Source organism: Furipterus horrens, unplaced genomic scaffold (assembly GCF_987537825.1).
Source record: "Furipterus horrens unplaced genomic scaffold, mFurHor1.1.pri manual_scaffold_6, whole genome shotgun sequence".
Classification (NCBI taxonomy): domain Eukaryota; kingdom Metazoa; phylum Chordata; class Mammalia; order Chiroptera; family Furipteridae; genus Furipterus; species Furipterus horrens.
Window position 1 is genome coordinate 158,921,551 of NW_028327176.1, and position 21,651 is coordinate 158,943,201.

The 21,651-nt window shown below is 33.7% G+C and overlaps 1 protein-coding gene across 1 annotated transcript in view; it reads right to left on the reverse strand.

Moving 5' to 3' along the window:
• TBC1D32 (TBC1 domain family member 32) overlaps nucleotides 1-21,651 on the reverse strand; it is a 168,495-nt gene that overhangs the window by 92,065 nt on the left and 54,779 nt on the right. Inside the window, exons 16-21 of the mRNA XM_090280627.1 lie at nucleotides 21,245-21,446; nucleotides 20,400-20,482; nucleotides 18,537-18,675; nucleotides 13,974-14,061; nucleotides 11,948-12,066; nucleotides 8,390-8,506 (exon numbers count right to left, since the gene is read on the reverse strand). Of these exons, the coding sequence (XP_090136753.1) occupies nucleotides 8,390-8,506; nucleotides 11,948-12,066; nucleotides 13,974-14,061; nucleotides 18,537-18,675; nucleotides 20,400-20,482; nucleotides 21,245-21,446 (748 nt within the window). The remainder of the gene's footprint in view (nucleotides 1-8,389; nucleotides 8,507-11,947; nucleotides 12,067-13,973; nucleotides 14,062-18,536; nucleotides 18,676-20,399; nucleotides 20,483-21,244; nucleotides 21,447-21,651) is intronic.

Below are 21,651 nucleotides of genomic sequence, written 5' to 3' on the forward strand. Positions count from 1 at the left end.
AGAGAAATATTTATCTATTCTATATAAATATATACTTAAGTGCATACTCTGCCTACACTTGTCTCAATGACCACGTTTGTGCTACCTGACAAAGAGCTTCCCAGACAAGAAAAAACTAAAGGAGCCCATCATCACCAAACCATTATTATATGAAATGTTAAAGGGACTTATTTAAGAAAAAGAAGATCAAAACTATGAACAATAAAATGGCATAAAATACATATCAACATTTGAACCTAAAAAACAAACTAAGCAATAAGAAGAACAGAGACAGAATCATGGATACAGAGAATGTTTTGATGGTTGCCAGATAGAGTAGCATGGGGAAGAATGGGTGAAGAGGTGAGGGGTTTAAGAATTACAAATAGGTAGTTACAGTATAGCTATGGGGCTATAAAGTGCAGCATAGGAAATTAAGTAGCCAAAGAACTTATACACATGACCCATGGACATGAACAATGGTGGGGAGATTACCTGAGGGAGTAGGGGGTGCTGGGTGGCGGGAAGCAAAGGAGGAAAAATCGGGACTGTAACAGCATAATCAATAAAATATAATAAAATAAAATAAAATAAAAAGAGAGAACATAAGCACCCCTATGTTCATTGCAGTGTTATTTACAAGAGCCAAATTTGGAAGCAGCCCAAGTGTCCAAGTGAGTAAGACAGCTATGGTACATTTACACAATGGAACACTAAATCAGCCATAAAAAAGAAGAAAATTTGATCCTTTGTGACAGCATTGATGCACATGGATAACATTGTTAACTGAAATGAGCCAGTCCGAGAAAGACAAGTACCATATGATTTCACTCATATGTAGAATCTAATGAACAAACTGAATTACCAAAATAGAGACACTCATAGAGCACAGGCTGACAGCTCTGGGGGAGGGGCAGGGCGCAGAGGGATTGAGCAAAAAGGAAAAACCATAGAAGGAACTCATGGACATGGACAACGTTGTGGAGCTTGTGGGGGAGAGAGGGGTGGGTGGAGGTGGAAGAGTGTCTAGGGGGAATAAATCATGATGAAAACAAATAAAATAATTTTAAAAAAACAAAGACAGACTAAAATATTTAAGGCAGACTTGTGAAAATGGAGGCAGAAAGTAAAGTAATGCAGCAACAAACCACGAAATGGCGGCAACACCTAGAAGGTGGAAGTGGCAAGGAAGGCTTCTGCCCTGGACCCTTTGGAGGAAATGTGGCCCTACTGACATATTGATTTCAGATTTCTGGCATCCAGAACTGTGAGACAATAAATTCTGTTGTTTTAAGACACCTGGTTTATGGTAATTTGTTATGGAATCTCTAGGAAACTAATACAGTGGGAGATGGTAAAGATGCCAATATGGAGAACAGAAGCCCTATGCCCTCTCCTATAGAGAATACCATCTGGAGAAATGATAATTATAGCAAACAATTATATAGCATTTATCTGCCAGGCAATTAATCTTTCATGTTTCATTTAATTCAATTCATTTAATTGTCACAACAACCCGGAGATAGGAATGTTATTGCCCTCTTTTAACAGAGGAGAAACATAAGGTCTTACTTATCCAAGGTCACACAGAACATGAGAGGCAGAACCAGAAGCAGTCCGGCTTCAGAAAACAAACTCATAACAACTACACTATGTAAATGCCTCTCAATAAAACCAAGATGGACAGCAATAATAAGAAAGCATGCAGGGTGGGTGGAGCAGTGGGGATCAACAGAGGGACAGACAGATACTACTACCTTCAAAGTTCTATTTCCATTTGTCCTTGATTTTCCTACAGGTTGGTTATGAAAGTCAACATATTTCTTCTTTTGCCTAAACTAACTCAAATTTATTTTCTCCAGTAACCAAAGGGGTCCTAGGTAATATACCACTTATGTAATTGAAAAGCAATTGAAAATTGTACCTGTTAGAGCAGTGATTTTCAACAGGTGCCGCAAGAGGCCCAATGGCGTATCACAAGAATTTAAAACATGCAATACCCGGCTCTTAGTCAGGGGCACTGACCCCTTTTCCCTTAGATTGTCAAATTAATAAAATGACAGCAGGCAACACAACAACAGCCATCCAATTTGAATGAATCCAAATCATACCTATTTTTTGTCAGATTGGACAAAATTTTTTTGTGCTGTGCCACAGAATTTTTGTAATTAATTTATGTGTGCCATGAGATGAAAATGGTTGAGAACTGCTGTGTTACAGAAAAAGAATATTTGTGTCATTCCCCTTTAATATACTAAAGTACAACTAGAGAGTGATTTGCAGGGCCTATAGTTTTGGTGGATAACCAATGCAAAACCATGAAAACTTTAGAGCAAATATACCTAAAATATAATGAATTCCCTAATATTAAGAAGAAAATGAGTAAAGCAAATAGAAAAACAGCAAAAATAAACTGAAAGCCCATAAAGAAAGGAATAAATGTCATTGACCATTAAACATATGAAAAGATATTCAGTTCATAATGAGAAGAATATAAATTAACATTTCTCTTCTGTCAGACAGACAAATATCTAAATCCCTGAACACATATAATCTTAGTGAGCTTGCCAGGAAACAAGCACTATATCATTTTATTAATGGGAATGCAGAAGAGATTATTCCCTGTGGATAAAAACCTAGCAATATATACCAAAACTACATGTGGATTTACCTTTCAACCTGGTTATACCACTTCTAGAAATTTAGCCCAAAGGTAGGCAGAATTCCAAGAGAGCCCCAAGATTCTCAGGTCTTAAACACTCAAAAGGTACTGCACTAGTGAAAAGATTTTTGCATATGCAATTAGTTCCTAATTAGTTGTATTTAAAATAGGAGATTATCAGGATGGCCATGATCTCATCATCGAGCCATCGAAAAGCAAAGCGTGTTCTCAGGCTGATCACAGAAGAGGAAGTCAGAGATATACAAAGCATGAGAAGGATTTGATATGAGGGAGGTTCTTCACTGCAGACATGGCAGGGGCCACAGAACAAAGCCCTGAGGGCAGCCCCTGATTGACAGCTAGCAGCAAACCAGGTACTTCAGTCCCACAGCTGTAAGAAATTGAACAAGAATGAATTTGGAAGTGGATATTTCCCCAACACCTCCAGAAAAGCACTGGTTAACACCTTGATTTCAGCCTTGTAATACTCTAAGCAGAAAACTCAGGCACACAGTGCTGTACTTCTGACCTACAAAACTGAGAACTAATAAATGGGTGGTTTAAATTTGTTAATTTGGTAGCAATGTGTTATGCAGCAATAGGAAAAAATACACACACACTGGTAAATACAATGTAGTATAAGCCAAGGCTTTAAATTTTGGCATAATTTATAAGAGCAAAAACTTAAAGAAAGTAAGTTTCCACCAATAGACAACTGGATGAATAAACCACAGAACATCCACACAACAGAATACTATGCAAAAGGATGTATTACAGTACTAAGTACTATAAAAAAGGATGAGGAAGAGCTCTATATACTGCTATAAAGTAATCTCAAAGATAATAGAATTTTTAAAAATGCAGAGGGCTGGATGGTATTTATAGCATACTATCTTTTGTTTAAGGAATCTGGGGGAAAAGAAAATATACTCTTTTCCAAAGGGACAGAGTCTAAATCAAAAACGAATAAAAGCTGTTAGCTGTGAAGCAGTGCTGCAGAATAAAACCGTCTGCAGTGATGGAACTGTTCTCTCTCTGTGTGCTGTCCAATATGGTAGCCATTAGCCACAGAGGCTTAATGGGCACTTAACAACTAGACATGTGGATAAAAATTAAAGATAAAAATAAATTTCTAATTTTATTTATTTGTAAATAATCAAAAGTTAAATATCTACATGTGACTAGTAGCTATTATATTGAAAATCAAATCCTATGGGAAAAAATGAAATTAATATGTAAGAACATTCTGTGAATATACCTTGTTATATATGGAAATAACAAAGTTTTCTCTAATTTAAAAGACAAAATTAAGACCAAAGGAAAACAACATATCTAAATTTCAAACATTCTAAAACAAACCTATTATTAAATTAGTGGATAACAAGACCAAGTAAAGCTTTATTTACTTCAAATGATTTTAAATCACAATATTTTGATAGTGAATCCCCAGTGGCATGTATTCTAAGGACAAAACTAACTGAAAAGAAATGTCAGTGTGCATTCACTAATCTTATTTTGAAACTATTATGTGTATGTTATACAATAAAACAAGTAATTTTGTTCATGCATTAGGAACCAAGTTTTTTCAGTGAAAGAGGAAATAAATAAGTAAAAAGCAAATAAGAAAAAATATCAATATAGGCTCAAGATTAATTTTTCTCTTTAAAAAATGTCATCTTTTTCCCCTTGCCTATCCACTGAAAGGACTAGTAATAACGACATCCCTAAACAGTGAACATTCCTAGTACCCATGTTATAGTTTCTAAGTTCTAATTTCTACTGAAAGAAATAAGGCTGATTCCAGGCCTGAGCCAGAAAATGTATACAATAAGTCTGGAGCATCTTCTAGAAGAAAGCAAACTATTAAATACTGATAAATACATGTGAAAAAGACTTAGTAACCAAAGAAGGGATATCATGGACATTAGAAAGAGTTAATTACTGCATGGGATTGAAACATGCACATGTAAAAAATTAAAGTTCATAATGATAATAAAACTTCCCTTTTGGAGATACTAAAACACCAATTCATTACTCTAAAAATTTATTTAAAAATAGAAAAATCAAGCACTTGTTCTGCCATTTCTGAAAAAATTGTATTTCAGGGTTTCCTTTATTAAATAATTCTAGTTAAATATAAAACCAATACAGAATCACCAATTTACATCTCCTAATAAAACAATGACTCAGTAACCCAGGACAAATAGCTCAGTTCCTCCAATAAATCAATGACATGAAAACAAAAAGAGAGTAAGAACTGTTTTAGAATAAAAGAGACATATAAGACATAATGACTGAATGCTACATGTGGACCTTGTTTGGATTTTGACCTGACCAACTGTAAAAAAAGATATTTTTGAGACAACAAAGGAAACTTCTACACTGACAACATATTAAATAACATTAAGGGATTACAGCTGCCTAATCTTTAATATATGATAAAAGTTTACAAGGTGGTAATTCAAACCAAAATAAAACCCAAAAAAGTCCATATCAGTCAGAGATATTTACAGATATATTTACATTATGCCCAAAATATACTTTACAATTCTCCAGTTAAGGGGAAAAAAAGAAAAAACAGGAGTAAAAGAGAGAAAACTGGAAAATAATAGGGGAATAGATGGTCGGAATAGTGATAAAAGTTAAAAGTTTACTGGTTGGTATATGGGAGTTCATTATACTATATTTTAATTTATTGGGTTGGCCAAAATATTTGTTTTTTTCCATAAAATGGCTCTAGTAGCACTTAGTTGTCTTTAATTTCATTCAAAACAATTTTGTTAGATTGTATTGTGACAGCTGTCATATCAGCGTGCATTTTAAAAAACTTCAAAATTGGTGAATTTTTGTGTAGCCATTTTAATATTGAAGATGGAAGAAAATATGCAACATTTTTGGCATCTTATGCTTTATTATTTCAAGAAAGGTAAAAATGCAACTGAAATTCAAAAAAAGATCTGTGCAGTGTATGGAGAAGATGCTATGACTAATTGAACATGTCAAAAATGGTTTGTGAAGTTTTGTGCCAGAGACTTCTTGCTGGACGATGTTCCACGGTCGAGTAGACCAGTTGAAGTTGATAGTGACAAATTAGAGACATTAATTGAGGACAGTCAATGTTATACCATGCTGGAGATAGCTGACATGCTCAAAATATCCAAATCAATAAAGTTATTGGTGAAAATGAAAAATGTGTCTTTTATTTTTCAGGAAAAACTAAACAGATATTTTGGCCAACCCAGTAAGTTAGAAAATGGCCACAAAATAAAGTGCACACATTCTTGAATATGTGTACTCACACTTACACACAAGCACACACAGACACACACACACCATATTTCACCATTACTTCCTAGGGTTCCTGCCATCATGGGATTTCCAAAGAAAAGAAAAAGTTACTGAATTAAATCATTTTGAATAAAACCTAAGAAGGACCCAAGTCATTAAGAGTCTAGGTCTAGACAATAACAAATAATTAAACAGTGATGTTACTGAGAACCTACCATGCTCTTAGTAGCAAAAAATAAACAAATAAACAAAAAACCCACACTTGTTAGGCATTCAGGCCAAAAGACAAATAAGAATGGTTCCTCTCCTCATGGATCTTCTGGTCTATTAGGAGAAACAATACAAAAATAATATAAAATAGTGTGACATGTGCTGTACTCATGGACAAGGTGCTACCTATGAAAGTACAGTCAAGAGGAACCCACTAGAAAGGTGTCCAAAGAAGGACAGAAAAGACTTCACAGAAAGAGTAAAGCTAGAATAAGTCCTGAAGAATGAGGAGCTGCTCTCTAGCCAAAAAGCAAGGTTATGTACCTTCCAGACTTCAGAGAAAGAAAGAAACGTATTGAAAAAATATGGATGTTAGAGAGTGGAAGGTAAGATGGGAAAAAAATGGAGGCTTTGAGAAATAAGGAGAAGCTGAATGCCATGCAAAGGACTATGGACTTTGTGTGGAGGCAAAGGTAAATCAGATTTTAAACAGAATGACTGCATCTGGTTTTCATTTTTAAAGGACCACTTTGTTGATAAATTAGTGTGAGAAGAAATTACAAGTTGAGGCTGGAAGAAAACAGCAATTAGGATCCCACTGAAGTAATTTAGAAATAAATGAGGGTCTCAACTAAGGTGGTCTTAATAGTAACAGAAAGTAAGTACAATAAAGTTATTATGGAGGTAATAATCTATGAATGATAATTCATTGCATCTATAGAAAGAGGATGGTGTCATTTGCTGAGATAGAAAAATAGGAAATGGAATTGATTTAGGATAGAGAAAACATTATAGATACAGTAAAACTAAGATGCCCATGAGTTTTCCTAATGTCCATTATCTCGTAGAAATATGGACATAGATCTGGCAGCCAAGCGAGTGATAAGAACTGTCATTGCACAACTGAATCCAAGGAACTGGATGCAATCAGCCTGGAGGACGTAAGACAGAGGGAAGAGAAATCCACAAAGGAGACCATGCAGGAGAGGCTAGAGAAGCTGGAAAAAACCAGTAGTAACACAATCACAGAAGAGAGTAACAATAAGGATGAGTGGATTAATTCCGCCAAATGCCACAAGGTGGCAAATTAAGTTAAAGGAAAGACAGGTACATAAATGGCTAATTATAAACTACATAAGAAGTGCCATGATACGAGTAAGCACAAGATAAAATTGGCACACTTCAAGGACTAGAGAATATAAAAGTGATGAGAGAAGTACCTATCTTTATATTTTACTCACGTAAAATTTCAAATATTTTCCATATAAAGTTTTAAAATTTTTAAATGTTTATAGAGTTAACAAGAACTATAAGTATTCAAAAGAGCAAAACTGTGTAAAACACACACACACCACCACCACCGCCGTCACCACCGCCACCACACAAGACAGTGACCAGAAAAATAAAAAGTAAGGATTAATAGTGGAATTTCAGTAATTTTTTTAAATAATGTTTTTATTTATTTGTTAGTTTATTTATTTATTTTTAGAGAGAGGTGAAAGGAGAAAGAGGGAGGGAAACATCACTGTGTGGTTGCCTCTCACTTGCGCCCTCAACTGGGGACATGATGTGCAACCTAGTCATGTGCCCTGACTGGGAATGGAACCAGCGACACTTGGTTCGCAGGCCGATGCTCAGTCCACTGAGCCACAGCAGCCAAGGGAAATTTCAATATTAATCAAATAATTCTTTATAATGCATATATACATATCTATGTGTGTTAATTCATAGACTCACCCAAAGATGAGGAACTAAATACCTCTGGACAATTAAAACAAGTTACCAGTCTGGAATTATGATTATGAAATAAATCTCAAATGAAATAAATATGTATATACTGCCCTCAAGGGGCAGTTAATATGTAGTTCATTAAAATATAAGGAGAAAATGTATTGTACTTCTTGAATACAATTTATTTCTAATCATCCTAGCCAATAAAGGAGCAGCACTGGTGTGACTAATAACATAATAAAGTCATCTAAAAATAATTCACACATATTTTATTTTCCAAATCTCTTTTCTTATTGGGGAGTATTAACCTTGTATTCATTCCAATAGGCATTGAAACTGTTAGGTGGCGTGGGTCAAAGATTCCATTCAGATAATTTAGAAGCTGATAGTCAGTGGGTAAACATATCAGTCTTTAAGTGTCATTAAACTGTTCCTTTTTTTTCTGTCAAATTGCATTTTTACTACAAAAGTCCAAAAGTATCATTTATAAAGAATAAAAATTAAAAGAGAATTACTTACAATAATACATGTAGGAACTTCACGAAGAGAATATTCCGCTTTATTAGGGAGATCCTGATTGCCTACCAGCTCATAAATAGCAGGGTAAGATAAGAAGTTCACCAGTGCTAAAAAAGACTAGGGGAGGCAGAGGGAAAAGTCATTTAAACAATTCATTTTTTTAAACCACATCCACAGAAGAATCATTAATATAAAGTTTTATAGCAGTATGACTATAAGAATTAATTTTTAAAGAAACCTAATTAATCCACATAAGTGTGAAATACAAATATATATATATATAATAAGTACAAAATAGTTAACATGAACAATAATGTATGTGTTGACAATTCATAACTATTGTAATAGAACAACCTTGAGAGTCAAAAAATACTTTAAAATAACATGTATCTCTTGAAAAGTTTTGTTCTAAGAAAAAAAAAGATTCATCTTTCTCATTGTTTGTATTTGTTACATCTGATGTGTAAAAAAATATCAGAAAATAATACTTAGGGTCTCTGGACAAGATAATAAATTCTATATATTCTTCACTTTTGTCACAAAGCTATCTTTATCCTTTAACTACATTCACTGGAAATCCAGCTAATCTAAGTATAATTAATGTTAAAAGCTCATTTTCTGGTACAATGTTCCCAAGTTAATCTCTCTGTGAAGTTTTTAAGCTTCCAGTCTCATTTTGTCTTAGAAACCACCTGAAAATTTTTCTTTGGAGCTCCTGTGCAAGAGCATGCGGTGCTTACCCATCACTAAGCATCCAAACTAACTCCTTAACATGACTTTCAAGGCCTTTACTGATTGACCCTTTCTTCTCTTCACAGGCTCAAAGGCCTCATTTCCCATTATTCCCCAGTATGAAGTCACTACTTCAATCAAATCTGACTGTGTTTATTTCATTTAGCATAATGTTCTCCAGTTCCATCCATGCTGTCGAGAAAGGTCAGACTTCCTTCTTTCTTTATGCTAAGTGAAATAAGCCAGATGGTGAAAGACAAATACCATATTATTTCACCTAATACAGGAACCTAATGAACAAAACAAAGAAATAAGCGAAATAGAACCAGAGGAATCGAAACAAGGGGTAGACTGACAGTGACCAGAGGGGAGGAGGGAGAAGAGTGGAAAGAAGGGGAAAGAGTGGGTCAAAAAACTAGTATAAATGACCCATGGACATGGACAACAGGACGGGGATTGACTAGTGGGGGATGGGAGAGGGGAGAGCAATGGGGGAAAAAATGAAACAGCTGTAATAGAACAACAATAATTAATCATTTTTTTAAAAAATCTGCCTGTAGTCTTCTTCAAGTGACTGCCACATAAACAAACTTTTCTTGTCTACATACGTTCTCCTCCTCCCTCTCACACACTCATTATCCCATTCATCAGCTTTCACAACAGTTTTATTCTAGTAGGCTTTCCAGTTAACTCTATCCAACTCCAGAAGCCCTATATTTTGCCAATACCTACATGTTAGGGTTTTTTGGGTTTTTGTTTTTGTTTGTATTAATTGTACTTATTTGTAACTACTAAATTTCCTGCTTGTTGTTTTTAAAAAACTTTATTAGACTCAGAAAAATTAAGAATCAAATTGAGACTTTTCACTAAAGTCAGAGCATTATGAAATAAAAAGAAGAGTTAATTCAATCTCTCATTTAATAGATGGGCAAACCGGAGGACCAGAGAACTGAAGTGGCTTGGCCAAAAACACACAATCATAAAATTGGTCGTAAACTAATCTTCCTTTTCTTATTTCCAGGCTAAGGTTACTCAATACAAACCACTACAAAATCTTCAGACACAATTTAAGAATATTACCCTTGCTCCATAGGCCTTCTTTGAGAACCTGGAAGGAAGAGTCCATTTTATACCCCTCCCCTTATCAGACCAGAAACCATGTTACTTAACAGTAGCTTAACACTGGATTTTAACAAATGCTGCTATAGGATGAAAAATGAACTCACATCAAAATTTTTAAAAGCTTTTCTTTTTCCCATAAATATTCCATAACATGAAGATGAAATTTCTAACCAATTCTGAGAAGAAAATAACATATTTATGGTTTCAAATTAATATCTGTTTGAATAGTAATAATATTTACATAAAATAGAACAAATAAATGTAATAGCCTAGTCACCGTTTACTGAATGCCTACTTAAAGATAACACTATGTTAAAAATATGCACTACAGAGGAGGAAAAAAAAACTGATGTCAAGGAAACGATGTTTGCATAATATGTCTATGAATTACTATAAAATGAACTGTATCAAAACTACAGACTTTATAGCCACACAGGCAAACACTGTAAAAATTCACTAATCACCAGAGTGTTCACTAGAAAAATGATTAAAACAGATTTTCGTTTATATTAGGTCAATTTTGGTAAGCACATTTTTTTTAATCCTCACCTGATATATTTATTAATTTTAGAGAGAGAAGAAGGGAGAGAGAGAGAGAGAAACATTGATGTGAGAGAAAAACATCAATCGGTTGCCTCCCATATGGATCTTGCTTGGGGATCCAACCCACAAACTAGGTATGTGTCCTGACCAGGAATCGAATCTACAACCTTTTTGGTGTACGGGATGAAGCTCTAAATAACTGAGCCACCCAAACAGGGCAGTAAGCGTAGTTCTTAAGAAGTCTGCCAATTTTATCTTAGCTGTTGAATTCATGGTCAATCACAATATTCCTCTGTGGTTCTTTAATATCTGTGGCATTTTCAGTAGAGAACCAACACTTGCCCTTGAGCAAATATCTGTTAAATCTAGAATGTCAAGCAGTACCATTCTTTTCATCTGTATTGACTCCCCTCTATTTTTTGTCTATTTCTTGCCATTCAAAAAAACAACTGATTTTTAAGTTATTTTTCTTGAGTTTGTGTTTTCCACTGGAAAAAAAAAACAGTCTTCCATTAAAGAAAGAAGACTTCTATTTTTTGTTTTAATTTGGTAATTTTGTGATATCATTTGAATGAAAATTTCCCATAAAGTTAGAGTCATGAATCATCGTTTCTTTTTAGTAAAATTTGGAGAACATGTTAAATATGTAAAAGCCATCAAATTATAACAGAACATTGTGTGGGTTCTTAAGAGTCTGGGTTATTATTTATTTATTATTTTTGCCACATTACTCTGAGTGATGGCATCCTCTCTCTGCCTACACCTTCTTCAAACAACCCTAAAAATTTTCTATTAGATTTGAGTTCAAGGTCAAAAAGCTTCCTTATTTCTTTTACTTTGATTGGTTGGTTTTTGTTTCAGGGTTTTTGTGTGTTTGCTTGTTTTGTAACATGTCCTAGTGACTATTGCTCTTTATTAAGAAAGAAAACTTATAACAAAATATTATGTAAAAACAACAGCCTTCCATACATAACTCCCTAGTATTTTTACTATTCACATAAGTTATTGTGAATTTTTAAAATTTAGAAATGAAAAAAAGAGGGGAAAGAAAAAAAATTAGGAAAAGCTGCTGGTTGTAATTGAATAAAGTCTGGATAAATTAATTTCTGAGACATACACTTAAAGCCTATACATTATTAAATAAATCAAATCATTTCTTACCTTTTGACAACTTTGGTCAATAGGATCCACTGGAGTAGCTCTGGGATGGGTTACTCTAACATCATCTCTTCCACATTCCAGATTGGTCCATAATTCAGTTATAAGTGCATTAACAAACCCTAAAAAAAATTGTTTTACATCTGTTTGTAGTATATTATTTCTATTATGTAGGAAGGGTACAATTATCCCTCAGACAAGACTCGTCCACACTAACCAAAGACACATAATAACCTCTAACCTTGGTAAAAATTATATTTGCTATTGTTAATATACTTTTATACCTCATTATCATAAAACTTTTTAAATGATGAAATTACAAAAGATTATTTTCCTTTGAACTGAATTTTGAGCCCCTTATTTTATCCTCTGGACAATAACAACTCTGAGCATGTTTTTTTTTTTTTTGAAAAACAATGTTTACACTTTTGCCTACAAATGAACCAACAGTGAAAGGCAGACTGAAAGTGGTGTCCGTGTGTGTGTGTGTGCGCGCACGCGGATGGAGGCATTAGGAGACAGGGTAGGCACCCAATTAGTATAGGTTCCCTTACTGTAATTTTTTGTAATTCCATGTGGTTATAATATTTCTCCATTTCAGTCGACTTTGGCTCAGTACAGTCTTTAAATTCTCATGAGTCAGATACTACGTATCTAAATGAAAGTGATTATTAAATTCCTTTATAAAGAATCATATCATATGGAAACATGTAACACAGAACATCTAATCATCAAATCAGTAGTTTTATAATAAAAACATCTGAGAACAAAGCATCCCCTAAGTATGAAAAGAATATAGGCTCTGAAATTGAGATTATCAGCGTTCAAACTACAAACCGACAGTTTATTGGTGTATGTCTTTAGGACAATCCCTTGACTTCTGATAGCATCAGTTCCCCCATTTTAAAACTGAAATAGTGCTATATTCAAGAGTTTCCATGAAGTATAAATGGCATCATATCTGTAGAGTTCCTAATATCATATGTAAGACACCATAGGAATTCAAAGGGTGTTAGTCTTCCTTACTTTGTCCTATGAAAAATTGCATTTAACTTTCTCATGAAAAGTTTGATATTATGAGGTTCAGAAGTTTAATAACTTGATCAACAGGGAAGCCTGAGATAAATCCAAATGCTTTCATTAATGTGCTCTCTGAGTACTGAATAAATTGGATTTTATTCTAAGTAAAAAAAAAAAAAAAAAAAAAAAAAGAAAGAAAAGAAAAAGTGGTTCGGCTTAGGACAACTTCTGCCAGAAAACATGCTTCATAATACAAGTAATTCAAATTAATTCAGCCAAAAAATATTCAATACATGCTGTAGGAAAATATTTGTATTTAAGAAGAGAATCAATAGTGATCGCTAACGTTATGATTCATCAACTCAACTTTTGAGAAATATAATCATAGCATCTCTATTAGAGACTACATCTTCTTTCCAGTTCAGGGTTTAGATAATCTTAAGATACGGTATTTTAAACCCCCAATACTTGAACTTCTTAGAAATCCAATCCATAGTGGATGATGCATGCCAACTGCAAACTGCAAAGATAGTGGTGAAAGTTAAGTGGCAAGAGGGAAGCTTTCAAGAAAGAAAGAGGAAGAAAGGGAGTAAGGAAATAGTATGTATGTGTAAAACCTATTGATTGTAAATTTTGATGCATCATAAGCCACCGAAGCTGAGCATTAAAAAGTCTTTTCAGATGCAACTGTGCCAAGAGAGAAGATGATACCCTTTCGATTTATAAGATGAGGGCAACTTAAAGCATCAAGTATTTCTCAGTTTAGTTCATTATGTGCCATTGTTCTGATTTGTATAGAGTTCACAGGAAAAGAAGATTTCCAGTGGGATTTCATGGACAAGAAGAGATAAAAAGGAAGCCCTGTAACTTTCTCTTACCCAAGGCCTAACTTGGAAAAAATAACTTCAGAGTAATATCCTCATACTTGACAATGCCAGTTAACTTTTTCATTGGATTGTTCATTTTATTTAAATAATTATAATTATATTAAAAAGAAAAACTTACTTACCTGAACTCTGTAGTGCTATTGCACCTGCTGCTGTTGATGCTACTTGTGTAACCAAAACCCCACAGTCAAATTTTTTATGCCTGCTGATCTAAACAACATAAATAAGGAACAACAGTGAGACGCAGGAAAGCATAGCATGCTAATATTTTACTTACATGTAGAGTTACTAATTTTTTAAATTAGAACACTAGATATTACTTCAAGTAAAGGTAAAAAGAATGACAAAAACAAACTCAGAAACTATAACAATTAATGAGTTAATACTAATGTAATATTTTTGATAGTTTTATTTCAGATCTAGGTTCTGGTCCCAGCCTGGAAACCTGAGTAACTTTTCAACCTTGAACAAATCACTTCTCTGTCTAGGTCTAAGTCTCTTCATAGACAAAATAAGGGACTTTAACCAATGTCAAGTGAGATTCCTTCCAACTCTAAATTCTATGATCTTATTGTTTAATTCTTTAGACTGATTAATCATTTATAAATTTCCTTACTAATAAATTTGTTTTGGCTGACAGTTTTTTAACTGAGTTTTTAAGTAATCAAACAGCTTTAAAAAGTACAGTGGTCTCTTCTTAAAAATGACAATTATTTTTACAGGCAATGTGGATTTTTTCCCTAAGAAAGAGAATTTTATACATAAAATACACATCAGAAAAGAATGTTCATAATTAATATAAAAGTTTCTAAATGGTGTTATAGAATACCTTAAATAATTTGATATTTCACAGAGATTATACATGTATTCAAGGTAAAGTACAGAAGTGAGTATTTCTCTTAGCAGAAATCAGAATTAGGAAATAACAAAGTCCTTCTCAGACTTTGGCTAAGATCAGTTGGCTTATAAAATGTTTCACTTCTAAACACAGGTAACCATTTCTAACATATTTTTCCAACATATGATTAAAAGAATCTATTTTAATCAAAAATTTTAAATATAAACATTACATTCAGTTTTAAAGCTAAAAAATGGGTAGAGAGGACCATGGGAAAGAATTCAGTTAATGTCTTCATTTTTCTGCTATGTTTTTATAATTTGCCTTCCTTCTTCCATTTTTATTTTCATATTTTCTGTTTTCCTTAATTTACCATACATTAGTTCTGCAACTAGATAACACAGAAGTAAACAAGATAAATATCTAGTCTTTTCACACTGGCCTTTCTCCATAACAACTGCAAAGACACCTTACTCAACTACACTCGTTGACCCTGCTGATTCAGACACAAGTAGCCTTGGGGCTTCCCAGAGTCACATTAATGCTGAAAAGGAAGTGGCAGAAAAAAAAACACAGAGAGAACTTAGAGATACTTAGCTAAATAAGACTCAGATTTCAGGGACACTGTAAAATACAAATCTGAGTTCTAGTCTTATGCTGTCAGTTACTAGAACATAAGCAGATCATTTAACCAGCTTGGGTCTCCACTTTCTCTTGAGCAAAATTAAGGATGTAGCCTAATTGCTTTCTTACACAGAAAGTGAGAATTTAAATTTTCAAAAATGTTGTGAATAGTACAAAGCACCATTAAAGTATTATAATAACTTATAAGGTTATAAGTTTCTGAAGTCTAGGAAACAACATCTTCTATTATAACCACCAATTTGGTACAAAGGAGGGCAAGATTATCCAAAAATCTATAAATGTAAAAAATGACATCTAGTCATAGGTGTATTATCACAAGAGTAAAAGTTGTCTGCATGGTTTCATGAATCTAAATGATAAAAAAAAAGTCTTTGAATTGCTTGAATATTTTTTAAAATGTAAAAACAAAATGAAAACTCAAATGGTTACCTAGTACAGAGATTCAAACTCACCAGCAGAGAAATTCAAATTGAAACAGCACAATTTCATTTATGTAAACTTAAAAAGGCTGAAAAATCCCTATATTTAATATAATCTGAATATGTAACCTCAAAATTCATGTTAAAATCCTAACCCCCACAGGTAATGGTAGTAAGTGGGGTCTTTAGTAGGAGATTAGGTAATGAAGGTGGAGTGGCCTCATGAACAAGATCAGTGCTCTTACAGAAAAGATCCCAGATAATAAATGGTGTTGGAAGATATGAACAGGTGCATGCAAAAAAATGAAACTACACCACAGACTTACACCACACACCAAAATAAACTCAAGATGGACAAAAGATTTAAATGTAAGCCATGACACCATAAAAGACCTAGAGGAAAACATAGGCAGTAAAATCTCAGATATCCCACATAGCAATATTTTCACTGATACATCTCCTAAGGCAAGGGAAATAAAGGAAAGAATAAACAAATGGGACTACATCAATTAAAAAAAAAAAGAAAAAGAAAAAGCTTCTGCATGGATAAAGAAAACATCCACAAAATGAAAAGGGAACCAAGCATATGGGAAAACACATTTGCCAATGATACCTTGGACAAGGATATGAGCTCCAAAATATATAACTCATATCACTCAACACTAGGAAGACAAACAATGCAATTTAAAAATGGGCAAAGGACCTGAACAGACATTTCTCCAAGGAGGACACATAGAGGGCTCATAGGCACATGAAAGGATGCTCAGCATCACTAGCCATCAGACATGCAAATAAAAACCACAATGAGATACCACCTCACACCAGTCAGAATGGCCATCATCAACAAATCAACAAACAACAAGTGCTGGCGAGGATGTGGAGAAAAGGGAACCCCAGTGCACTGCTGGTGGGAATGCAGACTGGTGCAGCCACTGTGGAAAACAGTATGGAATTACCTCAAACAACTAAAAATGGAACTGCCTTTTGAACCAGCAATTCCATTGCTAGGATTATATCCAAAAAATCCTGAAATCCCAATTCAGAAGAACCTATGCACCCCTATGTTCATAGTAGTGCTATTTACAATAGCCAAGTGCTGGAAACAGCCTAAGTGCCCATCAGTGGATGAGTGGATCAAAACACTGTGGTCCATTTACACAATGGAGTACTACACAGCAGAAAAAAAGAAGGAACTCCTACCCTTCATGGAACTGGAGAGTATTATGCTTAGTGAAATAAACCAGTCAGTGAAAGACAAATACCATATGATTTCACCTAATATAGGAACCTAATGAACAACACAAACAAATGAGCAAAATAGAACCAGAGGCATGGAAACCGGGAACAGACTGACAGTGACCAGACTGGAGAAGATAGGGTATAGCAGGGGAAAGAGGGGGAAGGGTTTAGTCAAGGAATAGGTATAAAATAGGACCCATGGACATGGACAATAGGGTGGGGAGTGACTGAGGGCAGAGGGGTGGGGTGCAGGGGAGAGCAACAGGGGGAAAATTCGGACAACTGTAATTGAACAATAAAATAAAATAATATATTAAAAAAGGAAGGAAAAAAAAAAAAAAAACCCAGGGAGTTCCCTAGCTCCTGCCATGTGAAGATGCAGTAAGTCTGTAAACCATAAGAGGGCCTTCACCTGACCATGCTGGGATCCAGATGTTAGACTTCCAGCTTCTGGAACTGTGAGCAATAAATATCCACTATTTATAAGCCACCCAGTCTGTGGTATTTTGTAACAGCAGCCCGAACAGACTAAGACAATCTTATACAAACTCAAGGATATTACACATACCACATTGGTATGAAAGCCTGGGATAGGAGAATGCATGCAGAGGGAAATGAAACCATCAATCAGGAATGACAGGAGAATAAAATTCATCAGAGAGAAATCTTGCATGGACAGATGAGAACATTATGCATGAAATAAGACATGTAAATAACTAATACTTGAGTTCTATTTAAACAAATAAAAACTCACCTGCATATTCAAACCTAATACCATAAACCCATGAAGGAATTGTTCATGTTTTATTTATAAGGAGATGGTCAGGGCCTTCACTCAGGAACTACTTATTCATAGGCAAAAGCAACCCTAAAAAGTTAATTAATTGTTTTTTTTTTTTTTTTTTTTATGGGCTTAAACAAAAGTAAGAAATTAGAATTGGCGACTAAGGAAGAACAAATACAATGATACTTATAATCAGGCAACCTAATAACATAAATACACAACTGCTTCAAGAAACGGAGAAAATCACACCTGTGAACCTAAAAAACTCAGAAGTCTTGTATATTCACTTTGACAGCAAAAAACTGAATATATCTCTATAACCTTTATCTGAGAAAAGGCTATATTATGTTGTAAATTTTATTTAGGAGTAGCAATAAAATCCCTCTACAAACACTTGTTTCTTTTTAAATGTGAGGCCTACACTCTCACTGACATGTACATTTAACCCCAATTGGTCTTTCTCCTAGAGTTCCACCCAGTTTTAGTATATCCAGATTTTGATATTGCATTTATGAAACATCTGGATAATTAACTGAATTTTTCAATTGCATCTGGATGTTTGTCATCCGATAAAGCCATAGATACCACATTATCTTGCTAATGCTTTCCTACAAAAATATCAAATTAAACATTACAATGCTGTATGGCTTTTTAACTCAGGTTTAACAGCCTCTTCACGCACAGAAAACAGGATGGTGCTCTTAATGGCCTTTAAAGCAACAAAAAAATCCTTCTGCCTGTGGCAGATGGTAATTCATACCTGTAATTTTTTTCTGTATCGATTGAACATAAATGTCACACATTCGTTGATGGCATCTGTTCTTTGAAGAAGTAGTAGTCCTTTAGGAGTGGCAGCAAAATTTAGTAAACCATCTAATAAATTCTCTTCCCAAGCCATACTGAAACACATAAAGAAAAGGTATTAATTTCTTTATTACACTCAAACTGAAAAGAAAATATTCTAGCTTAATACTGTTGGTAATTATATTTATAGAGTACACATCAATTATAAAATATTAAATGTTTTAAAATATGAGAAAAAGCATAGTTTCCTTAATACTGAGTTCCTTTATTCTTACATTTCCTATCCCAAAAATTTGCCTTCACTGAATAAATCAAATATTCACCGCATATGTCAGCATTTTTATTATACTTAGGTTCTCTTACGCATACTTAAATTCATTCTATCTTCCTATTATAATTTTGTTGTTCTGGGTTCCCTATCCCAAACTATCCATTTTTTAAATTTACTTTCTTTTTATTATAGAGTATCTGTCTTCTGACTTTCCAAAGCATATCAGACATATTGTCTTTACCTTCATAGGTTTGTAATTACACTTTTGGAGAACAACATTTTTTTTCTCAGAACACTTCTAAAAGAAAAGCTAGTTACATTCTCCACAGAGAAAATCTGAAACAGTCACAGGACACAGAGTTAATAGAAGAGTCAAAGTTAGAAATCTGGAAATACAGAAGAGGATATGAGACTTTCATTCTAAAGTACAAGAAGAGAAAACATACTCTCTACTAGATATTCCCAGTTGTTTGGAAAGAAACTATGGAGATTAAAATAGGTCAAAATCAAATGCTTTTATGTACAGTAAAACTGAGTATGTAAAAAGGGTGCCTTTCTCCCCCCAGAAAGTTTCAGAAGTCTATTTTGGAAGTGATTTTAAGAAAGATTTGAAAACCAGGACATTTCTGATTAAAAAAAAAAAAAAAACAGTACATGTTTTGACACATATCCCTCTGTGATAACACACCAATGGTCAAAGATATAACCATGTTCAAGTAGAAAATAAGTATCACCATGGACAAAGTGAACAGAAGCATTAAGAAGTTAATTCTCAAAAAATTAGCTATAATTATTTGTCAAACTATGACACTGTTAAAAAACGCAAATGGCTTTCTGTTTGGTTGGTTTCTTTTAAACTATGTCTACCTAAAAAGAAATGTTAGTTTTGGATTTCTCTTAAGAGTATTCCTCAAGATCCTTCTCTCTAAATATGATCTTTTTAGACTATGCCAGCACTCAATAAAGAAGAGAATCCAGGAATATATGTCACCACATCTTAATTTTAAATATATATATATATATATATTTTTCCCCCATTAATCTGACTCCACAACCTATTGATATCTGTGAATAAACATGGAGACTTTTAAATTAAAAATGGGTATAAATACTGATGTAAATAATTTCCCCTTCAAAGTCTCATTAAAATGCATTCTCGCATGTTTTGAAAAATAATAATTGAAATATAAATGGACTTCTTTGGCATTTGAAAACACATGTCTTCTACTGAACTCCCTAGTTAGGTGTCCAATTTTAATATTTCGTTATTTTCCAAATTTTCTGGAAGCAATATAACATGCCAAGTTTCCTAGTCCAAAATGTAAATACACAATAAAGCAAATAGAATAAATATTGCTAGATTATTTTTAAGTTACAAGTATTATATGATTCCTAAACTTTCTCCCAGGTATAACTTTCCTTTATCCTATATATACAGTTACCTTCCTATAAAGTGTTTTTGCTATAGTAGTCTATCATATTCTTCTTTTAAAATTATTTCAGCAAGTATATTTTTTAAAAAAGATTAATTTAATCAATTATACTTACATGCTTTGGGATTCCTGGCTTATCGAAGAAACAGAATCTGAATCTTCTACTGGAGTAGGAATTCCTTCTGATAACAAACTTGTCTAAAAGGTAACAGATTAATTTGCACCTTTTTTTTAGTGATAGAATTACTCATAGATCTCATGCTACATTTTTATATTTGACCCTTAAGATAATTAAAATTAAATCACCTTCAAAAGTTAAATTTGGTTCTTAATTAAATATCATAAAGTATTTCATAAATAAAGCATAAGAATGGGGAAAAAAGACAGTCCATTGATATATACTCCACTTAATTATTGCTACATTATAATCTATAGCATTCATAACAAAATCCAGCCATTCTGTGAAAATTGCTCAGAAATAACTTCCAAATAAAAATGTCAGACTACACAAAGATAATTTATCTAAGTCTCTCCTACAGGAAGGAAAGACTTTGTTGACAGAGGAGGCACTAAAGTCATCCTGTGCCAAATTAAAGAGCACTGTGTCGCCTGGAGTATTGTGATGCTAACGAAATCATATTTGGCCCCAACTGGTAAGGCTTAGTTGGTTAGGCATTATTCTGCAAAGCAAAAGGTCGCCAGTTCAATTCCTGGTTAGGAAACATGCCTGGGTTGCGGATTCAATCCCCAGGCAGGGCATGTACGAGAGTCAACCAATCAATGTTTCTCTCTCACATTGATATTTCTTTCTCCCTCTCTTCCCCTCTCTCTCTAAAAAATAAATAAAATCTTTGGGAAAAAAATGCAGTAAAATATTCTAACTGAAGTATAACACTACAATAGTGATTATATTTGAAATAAAGATTTGCAGGGAGGAAAAACATACTTAAAAATGCTTACCTTCTTCCATGCCTTTGCTAGAGATTCATGTAAACTATAAGGGATTAACATTTGCAAGCCTTCACATGTACCATATATTTGGCAACACATGGAAATGAAAGCTCCTTTCACCATGGGCAACATTTCTGATCCAGAAAAAATAGAAATATCTTCATCAAGAAGTTTTTTCAAAAACTGAGCTATTATATGAGCACCTGTAGGACTAAAAGATGATACCGAAAGGTGATTCCTAGGTTATAAATCATGACTTTATACAGCACTGCCAAAAACACTAGCCTTGTCACAAATCCCCCATTTGCTTGGCCTACTTTTAGTCCTCCTCTAGCTTTTCTCTGACGTGTCAATATTCTTGTTCCCACCCATGTGAAGATGTCTAATAATGAGAACATTTTCAATAGAACAGAGTA